General features: G+C 54.5%; 1 protein-coding gene across 1 annotated transcript in view; it reads right to left on the reverse strand.

Annotated features, from left to right (window-relative positions):
* ARHGAP8 (Rho GTPase activating protein 8) overlaps positions 1-10,640 on the reverse strand; it is a 64,367-nt gene that overhangs the window by 42,774 nt on the left and 10,953 nt on the right. The window contains exons 3-4 of the mRNA XM_069103646.1: positions 9,238-9,286; positions 8,746-8,803 (exon numbers count right to left, since the gene is read on the reverse strand). Of these exons, the coding sequence (XP_068959747.1) occupies positions 8,746-8,803; positions 9,238-9,286 (107 nt within the window). The remainder of the gene's footprint in view (positions 1-8,745; positions 8,804-9,237; positions 9,287-10,640) is intronic.

Here is a 10,640-nt window from a genome sequence, read left to right on the forward strand (position 1 = left end):
TCTCCCTCTCTCTGTCTCTCTCTCCCTTTCTCTCTCCTCCCTCCTTCGCTCTCTGTCTCCCTTCTCCTGTGTCTCTTTACCTCCCCCATCTGTCTCACCTCTTTCTTCCTCTCCCCTCCCCCCTCTTTCTCTCTCCCCCCTCCTCTTTCCTGTTCTCCTTTCTCTTTTTCTCTCCTCAAAAGGTCCTGCTTAATAGACACTCCTGAAGACAGTAACTGTGTACAGAAGGACTTCACAACACACTTATTGAATGAATGTGTCCCAGTCCCATCATCTGTAAGAAGTGTAATACTAAGTCCCTTTCTCCCTCCCTCTCTGGCTCTTTCTCTGTCTCTCTCTGAATCTCTGTTTCTTCATCTGTGAAATGAAGATGATACATGTCCTGAGTTGTTTGTGTGAGGACAAGGTGAGGCAAGCCCAAAGGGGCTAGACAGGAATATTACTAGGGCTGGGTCGATGGTGCTTTGTTTCAGTGCACCAAAATGTATGGGCACTGACCACACTAAGCCTCAACCAGGCAGAAGCAAGAAAGCTGAACATCTGATTAGCAAGAACAGCTAGTGACAAGATGCTTCCTCCTCCATGCCAGATGAGCTCCCCAGCTTGACCCTGCTCAGTCCCCTTCTCCAGTGGCAGCCTCCCAGGCAGTGTCTCAGGCTACCCTCCCATCTCGGACTTTACTGCAAAGCTGATACAAGAAGATTTCATGCCTGACATCCCAGACATATTTTCCAATGCTTGGGTATTCAGACGGAAGTATCCTTTCTCTCCTTGCTTCCTTCTTCCTTTCATCTTCCCTTCCCTCCTTGCTTTCCCCCTTCTTTGCTTCCCTTCTCCTTTCCTTCTTTCCTCTCTCCCTCCTTCATCACCAGGCCATTTACATGAGTGACCAGGTGGAGAGATCAGGGTTTTTGAGTGTGGCAGGAGGGTTATCAACAAGAACAAGGCTTCCTGTGAACCAGGGATCACGGAAGAATCCTGGGAGAGTCTTCCTGGGACATCCAGGGTAGTGGGAATATCACTCTGAGAACCTGGTGGACACATATGAACTGATGCAGAGCAAAAGGAGCAGAACCAGCAGAATAATGTGTAGTGATCATGACAACGGAAAGAGAAAGATCAAGGAAAGGGAAGAAGGGCCTGTAAAAGGCTGAATGGCTCTCTCCATTGAACCAGGCAGCCTCCTGGGGATAGGGAGGTGGGGGCCCAGTGGGGCAGGATGTGGCCCGCGCTGCTACTGTGGTCACCTAAGGAAGAATGCTCCTATGCAGTCACTCATCTTTGCTCTCTCAACTCCATGCCTTGGCTCATGAAGCCTCCTCTGTGCCCCCTTCCTGGAAGGGGCCCCTCCTCTCTCCCTCCATCCCTCCCGCCAATCATCTCTCCCTCTATCCCTTCCTCCTCTCACTCTCTCCTTCCTTGCCTCCTTTCCTCCCTCCCTCTCTCCCTTCCTTTCCTTCTCTCCCTCCCTCCCTCCTCCAAAGTCGCCTTCTACATAAAACCACATGTCCCCCAAAGACTTCTCACAAATGGACGCCTCCCTTGGACACTTCTCTGGCTTTCTAGGACAGACACAGCCTGCAGCCGTGGGCTGAGGAGGTCTCTTCTATTTTTTCAATTTCAGCTCCAGTGTCCTCCCACCCCCAAGATGAACACAGTTGCCCCTCCATAGCCAACTGCCAGGCTCCTATCTCTGTCCTTAGCTGGTTGCCTATGGTGCCCAGATATCTGTGCACATGAATTTCCTCATCACGCCCCCCATTCTTGGATGCTGAAGGGCCTACAAAGCACTTTCCTTAGAGGTGGCTTTACAGATGAAGCAGGCTGAGAAGGAAGGTGGCCTGTCCAGGACCACACAGTTAGACAGTGTTGGAGCCAGGCCAAAGAGCCACTTCTCTGATGCTCCAGGGAAGCAGGACCTGCTGGGGATGTCTCTTGTGCTCTCAGGTAGTGCACTGAGGTGGGGGCTGAGGGGCCTCTCCCAAGATCTGCTTCTCCCTGCCCTTGGAGCCTGGAGGGCCTGATTTCCTTACCCAAGATGCAGGACGAGTGTGTGAAGGGTCCATCATTGGAGCAGAGGCCGTAGGTCCCCAGGTATGGGGAGACCACCTTCTGGATCAGAGTCTCCAGCTTTAAATAGTCCTCAGTGATGCCTTTGGATTCATGGACCCCCTGAGAAGGCGAGAAGGCAGAGGGAAGGCCATTGGACAGCGAGCACACAGAGAGAGTGAGGGGCTCCCGGGTCGGCAGCCTGGGTAAGTGACGGGCTATGCTGTGAAGCAATCCCATTCCAGCACCTGCTACGGCTGTGTAAGACCCTGTGGGCTCCCATCTTTCCAAGCCCAGGAAGTCTCAAGGCTGAAAGCTAAAGCATGCTGCATCAGCAGCCATCGCCACCAGGGGGCGCCAGCATCTTAGCCACAGCTGAGAGTCACTCTCCCGGGACCCTTCCTGCGATCCTGAGGTTGGCCAACCTGCAGACACAGCTGATGGACCTCCCTCTCCTGCCCATCAGGCTCCCATCCATGGTCTCTTATGCCCGAGCCCAGGGCAGGCTCTATCACGCTCGGGGCTGCCAAAGACTCCTCCTGCTCCCCTGCCCAAGGGGCTCTTGTGCTCCTTCCCCACACCCAACAGAAGCCAGGTTCCTAGCCTGGCTTCCAAGGCTCTCTGTGATCCCTGCCTTCCCCACCATATCCCAGATCACATCATGCCCAGGTCACACTATGCACCTGTGGCCTCCTGACTCCCAGCCTTTGCTCCATGGCCCTGCGTGGGCTGGAACAGCCCCTTGGCTCCCCGATTCCCATCCTTCCCTGCCCTCCCTGAGGGCTTCCCTGGCCACCCCAAGCTCAGCTGCTCTCCCTTCCCAGAATCTCCCTAATGCTTGTAGGCAGAGCTACTCACTGATTATGTGGGTCCCTTGGGCCTGGCCCCTTTCCCTTGTAAGGAAGCAAATGGGGCTTTAGTCTATTTAGTGACCTATGAGAACCAGAGGCTGTCCTCAGGCACATGGACTAGTTATGTTTAGGGGAGGGGAGCAGAGGCCATATTCAGGCCAATGTAGTGCCCTTCCCTGGTCCCTAAGGGGTTGTGCTAGTGTTGGGGGGAGGGGGCACAACCATCCTACACCAGGAACTCCTTGAGGAGAGGGACCATGTGGTGGCAAGCAAAGAAGCATTGATTAAGTACCCATGGTGCCAGACTCTGTACTAAGAGCTGGGATGTTTGCAGAGACAAAAGACAGTCCTGGCTGTGAGGGATCTTACATCTATGAGGAAGACAACAAGCAAATAATTCTGTCCAAACAAGCTCCTGACAGGCTGGCACGGGGTGGCGTCTTGCTGGGCACCCCCCAAGGGAGGAGTAGCAGGAGGCCAGCCTGCTGGGAGGTCAGCTGGCACCGCATGACTGATGCATGAACATTTGTACTTTGGTGAACCAGGGATGGGGATCCCTCCACTCCGCCCCCTGAGCATGCAGCTCCCTTGGGACTCACAGAAATCACAAAGTCTAAGCCCCTGGGATTCCCCAGCTGGGCATTTCCTGCTCCTCACCCCCTTTTCTGCATCACCCCTCAGAAGGGCAAGGTAGGGTGTGACAGAAGTGAAGAGGTGGGCACGGCAAGGTGCCGACCAGGAGCACAGACTAACCCAGCATCTGGGCCACATGTGGCAGCCCTGAGGAAGGCTGCTGTGGGGGTCACCCATGGTGAGCACTGACCTGGAGGACCAGCAGCATTTGGACAATGGAGGGGGGGATCCTGGCACGAGACCTCGAGAGGGCATCTTCCAATTTAATGTTGAGTGTGATGATGTTCCGAAAGTGCAGGAGAGCCAGCTGACGGACAGAGGGCTCCTTCCCCTGCAGACACAAGGGCCAGACTTAGGATAGGGCCCACAGCTCTCCCTCCCCAAGGGTCTCACAGCACCTGGACCAAGATGACAGGGACCTCCCCAAATCTGGCAAACCAGAGCTCTGAGACCAGAGACAGGGGAGCATCTGATTGGAGAACTGTGCACAGCATTCCAGGAATGGGATGGTGCAAGCATTACTTGTCCCATTTTATATCAAGGAAAGAGATTCAGAAGTTAAGTGACTCACCCAGGGTCACAGAGCTAGCAAGTGGCAAAGCTGGATGTGACCCCAGGTGGCCTGTCTGCACATCATGCAATGAAACTATTTACCTGCACGGGGTAGAAAATGGCTTGGAGAGTGGGCAAAACATCCCCGAAAAAGAAATCCCAGGTTTCGGCCAAAGAATCTAGTAGCTTCTGTCCTAGAAGAAGAGAAAACCAGTTACTGCCCAGAGAAACCTTGGCCTTCTAGAGGAGAAAGCGGTGAGCCTCCAGAGGTGCAACAGCAACTCCAGATGGGCTCATTCATCCCTTGCAGCCCCTCCAAGCTGGCCTCCCCCCTCAGCACTGTGCCTGGATGGGATGTGTCAGTCTCCACCCAGTAGCCCTTCCTGTGGCTTTCCAGACTAAAGGACCCTCCCCTAGCTGCTGGTCTCCATTTGGACAAATGGGCACTCCCTGAGGACAGAAACACCTTCCTTTAGTTTAACGTGATACGTCGTGGATGCTTAATGAATGCTCCCCTGCTCTCCTTAAGAGAAGGGAGGGGAATGCTGGGAAATATTTACAGTGGCTACAGGATACACTTTGGAGTTTATTCTCTTACTAACGCTTGTGGTTGGCCCTTCCTCTCAGCCACTGACCCCTCCCCAGCACAAACCCCACACATCTGTGCAGGTGCTGGCTCTCCAGGGACAAGGACTATCCTTAGAGGCTCTATCCTGCAGGAGCTTAATACATGCCCGCTGATTAATAACGATGACAAGATGAAGAGCTTGAGTTCCCTCCCCAAGCTTCCTGCCCTCTGGGGCTTCCCTCACATATGACTTCACCTCCTTGCACTAGATTGTAGCAGGCATCCTTTCCTTGTTCCTGTTTCTGAGGTACTGGGTGTAAATCCTCCCCTGTGAAGCCACCTCTGCTCTGGCCACACCCTGCCAGGTCTCACCAGCTGAAGGAGGCTGGTGTAGGTTCCATGAGCTGGGGCGCGAACCTTGATTGGGTCTGGCCAGGGTTTGAGTCGGCTCCCAGAGGGTGTCATTCCCCCCCCCCCGTCCTCAGGGATGCCCAGTGGCATTTTCCCCAGAAAGTTCTGACTTGCAGAATCCAAGCTAGCTAGAAGGAATCTTTGACAGGTGAGGAAACTGAGGCTCACAGAAAACAAGCAAGTTGGTCAAGGCTAACACAAGGGCAAGAACTCAGGACCCCTGACACCACACTCCTCCCGCTTGGATGTCCTTGAATTTATTCTTCCTGGCCCTTCCCCAGCCTCGGGACCAAGCCCATGGCCAGAGGTCTCTGAGGGAAGGTGGAATATGGAGGGGCAGTGGAGCGGGTATCAGCAAAGGTCACTGCAGCTCTGAACAAGGACTCTGTGAATCTAGAGGGAGGAGAAATCCACCCCATCAACAACCTGGTGCCATGGAGACCAGTGGAAGCCTCCCAGCACTGTCTGACTTAGCATCCTGGAAGGCAGCTTGGTGACAGCAGGATGGGAGAGAAACTGGGTCAGATCCGAGGGGGAACAGACATAGACTGTGCCAGGCAGCAGCATCACCGCCTCTAGCTTTGGAACCCCACTCGCCAGCCTTTCTTTTCTTCAGTTTCCAGGTCCAGGAGAATTTAAAGCTAGCAGGTCGCAGAGCCATAGGTCGCCACTGTGGCACCAGCCTGCCAGTGCCCTAATGTTGAAGGGAGAGAGACATCAATCCCTCTGCCTCTCCCCAGGGCAGAGACCCTGTGAGGCTGCACAGGCTTGGAGTTGAGGGTTTCTAGACTTCCTGGAGTCCCAATGCCCCTTCTCAATACTGTGGGGCAATGCCCTAGGCACACCACCCTAGGTCGGTCACAATTGCCTGTTTCCAAAGGGCCTCACATCCATTCTTAGGTCAGTGGCATTTGCCTATATGACCCTCATTTCACAGATGTGGCTCTTAGGCGGGGAGGGGGGGGGCTCTCACCTTGAAGGTGAGTTCAGACTCTTTTCAGAGGACGAAACAGACTTTCATGAGCCTCCCCCTTCTATTCTGGAGTCTGCCCCAGGTGGGATGCTTCAGGGGCAGGCTGAGCCAGCCCAGCAGGGCATTTCAGGAACAAACAGGCACTTCTCTAGCAAGATGCTGTAGAAAAGTCCCCTGGCTAGAGAGCGACAGCTAACGCTGGTCATGTGTCTGACCGCACCAGGGCGCTGGAGCCTCCAAAGTGAGCCAGCAGCTTGGGGCACTGCTGCCCCTTATTCAGGGACGTGTCCGGGACTGGGGGTCAGGCCACCCCTGGCGAGCTCAGCAGGAACTGAGGGCACAGAGCAAAGAGGAGACTGATGGGGGAAGAGCCTGGAATTCAGGCCCATGAGAACTGGAAGGAGAAGAAAAGATGGGGAAGGGGGACAGGGGAGAAGAGATTGTCTCCGACGTTCAGAAGGGCCATCCCTCAGCAGAAGGACCAGCTCACACTGAGGCTTGGGACTTCCCCACACTGGAGGCCTTCAAGCCAAAGTCAGGTGGCCAGCAGAGAAGGGACTCTTGCCCAAGTCTGGGTTGGACTAGAGGCCTGGATGTGGGGAGCACACTGGCCACTGTTCTCCACAGCTGCCAAGGCTCAGACCGAGAGTCAGACGACCCAGAAGCCCCCTCCAGTGGGGTGGGAAGACTCTCATCCTAGAGAGTCTGCCCTGAGTCGGCATTCTCCACTGGCCAAAGGCCTGGGAGTTTCTTCCCATGGGATGGAAAGAAAGGAAGCCCAGTTCTTTCTGGAGGAGGACCCGGGGCCCAAGCCAGCGGCATTCTAAAGAGCACAGCAGCATTTTTCATAGGCCAGATCTGGGAAGGATCTGCTGAGGGAGGGTCCCATCCCAGAAGCACTGGAGCCTGTGGGTCTTGATGTAGGCCCTGGCTTTATTTCCTGTTTCCCTCCACTCATCACTCTACAGATCCTCCCTAGGTGACCCTGAACACGGTACTTCCCTCACTCCCTCTCCTTCCTCAGCTGTCAATGAGAGAGCAGCTAGGAGGAAATAGGCTGAGGGTTCTCTGTGCAAAGGCATGGAGGTGGGAGATGGCCTGGTGCAGAAGGGGGAAAGGTCCCTCAGCTCTGGCCTGAAAGGGACCATGTGAAGCAAGCCTGGCCAATGGGGCGAGTGCCAGATGGGGGACTCTGAGTTGCCTTTGGGTCGATGGCAAACCTGGGCCAGGTCCTGTTGTCTGGCCCACATCCCTCCAAACTCATGGAGGCGTTTGGTTGGAAAGCCTGGGACTGGGTCCCCAGTGGGCCTCCCACTAGGTGAGAGCCCTGAGAAAGTCATCTCGCTTTCCTCATCTAATAGCTGGCACTTATATTGCCCTGTGAGAATTACAATGAATTTTAGAGACATGATCTTGTTAATGTTCTCCACTACTCTGTGAAATAGTTATTCCTTTTATACCCATTTCACAGGTGAAAAAATCGAGCAGATGGCAGTCAAGTGACTTGCTCAGGGCCACGTGACCAGGAAGTGTCTGAGGCAGGATTTGAACTCAGGTCATCCTGATTTCAAGCCCAACACTCCAGGGACTGAGCCTCCCATCTGCTCCATCGGTGAAATGGGGAGAATGGGAATGCTGAGGTCCAAGTTGTGTCATAACAGCAGCAGGAAAGGACCCTGTCCTCTCTGAAATGCCCTCTGTGCCCTATGATTAATGTAGCTGGATAGGCTGGAATGTAAGGTAATGGGCAACATGACAGGATAGAATATGTGATGTAACACCCGGCGGTGTGCCGTGAGGTAACATGCAGCGTATATAACATCACACCTGTGTCTGTCCTGTCCTCCCCAGCTTGAAGGCGTCACCATTTCCACCCATCATGAGAGAGAGCTCCCCCTCCCCCGCAGTCCCAAATTAGGGGATGAATCACAGGCAGCACCGCCAAGCCCTACCTTGGACAGCGCCATCACTCTTGTCCCCTGGGACCTAACCAGCACACACTTGGCAAACCCACTCCTGGTTCCCGCCCTGTCCCAGAAGCCCTTGTGAACAATGGGTGGGTCTTGAAGCCCACTGGGCACAGTGCTGGACCTGGATTCAAATCTTGGCTGGCGGCTTGCTGGCTGCTTTGCCCTTGGCCATGTCCTTTTCATTCTGGAGGCCTTTGCTCTCCAAGGGAGTGGGACAAGAGGGCACACAAAGCCCCTTCCGGCTCTGAGTCAATAATCTTATGGAATTATGCTCTTATGAAAGACTCAGTGATGCTTGTCTGTGCCATCTTCACCTCCAGTGGGTACACAAAGTTGTGCCCTCATGAGGAGTGTTGACCTGAACTGGCCCCCAAGTACTTCAAGTCACACAACAAGGATGGGAGTGGGGTGGGGCGAGGCATCACATTCCCAGGGGAGAGTTGTTCCTTGGAGGGACACACAGGGACCAAGAAATGTCTCCTGCAAACAATGGGAACTGAAGTTTGAAGGAAGCCAGGGAAGTGGGGAGGCAAAGGTGAAGAGGGCAGGCATTCCAGGCATGGGGGACGAATAGGGCAAATGCCTGGAATCGGGAGATGGAGGGCCATCATGTTGTGAGATCAGAGAATGAGGTCCTATCCACAGGAGACACTTGACAGACATTTGCGATTGAATGAGGATGGAAATCACACTAGTCAGATCAGGCGTCCAGACCTTGGGCCACATGGGTGGGCTTACCTTCATAGAACCGAATCTTGTCCCGGAGAATCACCATGCCCTTGGTTAGCAGCTGATTCTGAAAGCAGAACCACCAAAGATGTCAGTGCTTTCCAGAAGCACCCATGGTCAGGAGGTTCAGCTTAGAACCTAGGATGTCACAGCTCCGAGGGTCTTCGGATATCCCAAGCTCCCTGACTTGGTCCCCAACCCCTCAGCTTTCAGCAAACATCCCCCTCCCCCCCCCCCCCATTCATCATGGAAGGAAAGACATTCTAGCATCTACAGGCATGCGCAGGTCAAAAATAAATACAGATTCATTTCCAAAGGATGACATAGTAATTTGCCAGAAATCTTTTCTCCACCTCCTCAAAGGCTGCCCCCCACCCCCATGCTCACATCGCTAATCTGTTCCATTCTCCTCGCCATGACCAGGCTTTCATGGTCCGGGGTTCCTCCCCTTCCCATTCCCATGGGCCCCCAACAGAAGGGGGCAGGACCCACCACACTCACCTGAAGATACTCAGTGAAGAAAGAGCCAAGCTCGGTTTTCAGCAGCTGCCTGTGCTCAGAAGACAAAGGGATGAAGACGTTAGAACAGAATGACTCCCCCGTGGCCTGCTTTCTCTGCACACCCACGGGGAGGTAGAAGGATCTGGGCTCCCCAACTCGAGAGCCAGAAGAGAGCATGGGGATCCTCAGGCCCCAAGTCTTGCAGCACCCTGTGCCCCTCAGGAATCCCCATCTAGGGCCCTCTGCATCTCCTGCCATTTACACTACCCACTAACCACATCTTGCCTCCTCCCTCCCTCTCCCCCCTGGCCCTGGTGCCCTCCCCAAGTTCTCTCCTGATCCTCCTGCCCCTGCCTCCATCCGAGGCATGACCTTCCATGTGCTTCCTCAGGAGCCCGGTGGGTGTTTGGTCTGCCCAGGGCACCTAACTTTGGGGGTCCTTAACCAAAGTTTGGTGAATCAGTTTACAGAAGAGGACACTGAGGCCCACAGCAGTCCAGTGTTCATGCGGAGATGTGCAGCCCTTACTTGGCAGGGCCAGGATTTGAACCTTGATCCTCGGATACCGTTCCCACCTCCCCAAGTCCTGGTCAGTCATTCGCCGAACCCACTTCCTCTATGTTCTAGCCATTACCACATTGGATTCCCCCAGGAGTCCTGCAGCCAGAGCCTGTACTCAGCATCTTCCCTCTTTCATGGATGAGGGAGACTTGGCCAAGGTCTCCCAGCTAGGAAGTGGCACAGGGGGACTGGAACGCGGATCTTCTAACTAGTGTTCTCACTCACTGCCCCTCCTCCCCAAGCCACATCCTCAGGACTAACTAGCCATTGGTGGTTGTCTCCATGCACCGAAGACCCACATCTCTGCTGAATTAGGGGCCAAGTGGCTGATGGAGACACAGGCCAGTGCCGTCCCCAGGCTCCGGAGGCTCGGCCCGTCAACGCCCCTCAAAGCCCAGCTGTGGAGACCATCATCCCTGGCATAGCACTCTCTGCAGAGCAAAGGCAGCCCTGAGCTTTACAGGGGCTGTCCATTCTAGGGGCCTCCCTTTTACAGATGAAGAGACAGGCGGAGCCAGTCACATAGAGAGCTGCTGTTGCAGAAGCCGCAAAACGGCTCTTTCCCCAGGCTCTTCATTTTATGGATATCTCCTAGCTCAAAGCGGCCTTCATTTCCTCATATGTCTCTACCAACATCCTTTGTAACAAAGAAGGGAGGGGGAGGATCAGTACAGTAAAACTGTCCACTCCATCAGCTCACTTTGACAGTGTATGCATTGTTTCACATCCATAGACCCCTATCGGATGGAGGCTCAGGCGGGATGGAGGCCCAGTCTGGATGGAGGCTCAGTCTGGATGGAGGCTCAGGAGGGATGTAGGCTCAGTCAGGAGGGAGGCCCAGT

Source organism: Petaurus breviceps, unplaced genomic scaffold (genome assembly GCF_028583685.1).
Source record: "Petaurus breviceps papuanus isolate PSGF00001 unplaced genomic scaffold, PetGlider_PUasm1.0 610, whole genome shotgun sequence".
Taxonomy (NCBI): Eukaryota; Metazoa; Chordata; class Mammalia; order Diprotodontia; family Petauridae; genus Petaurus; species Petaurus breviceps.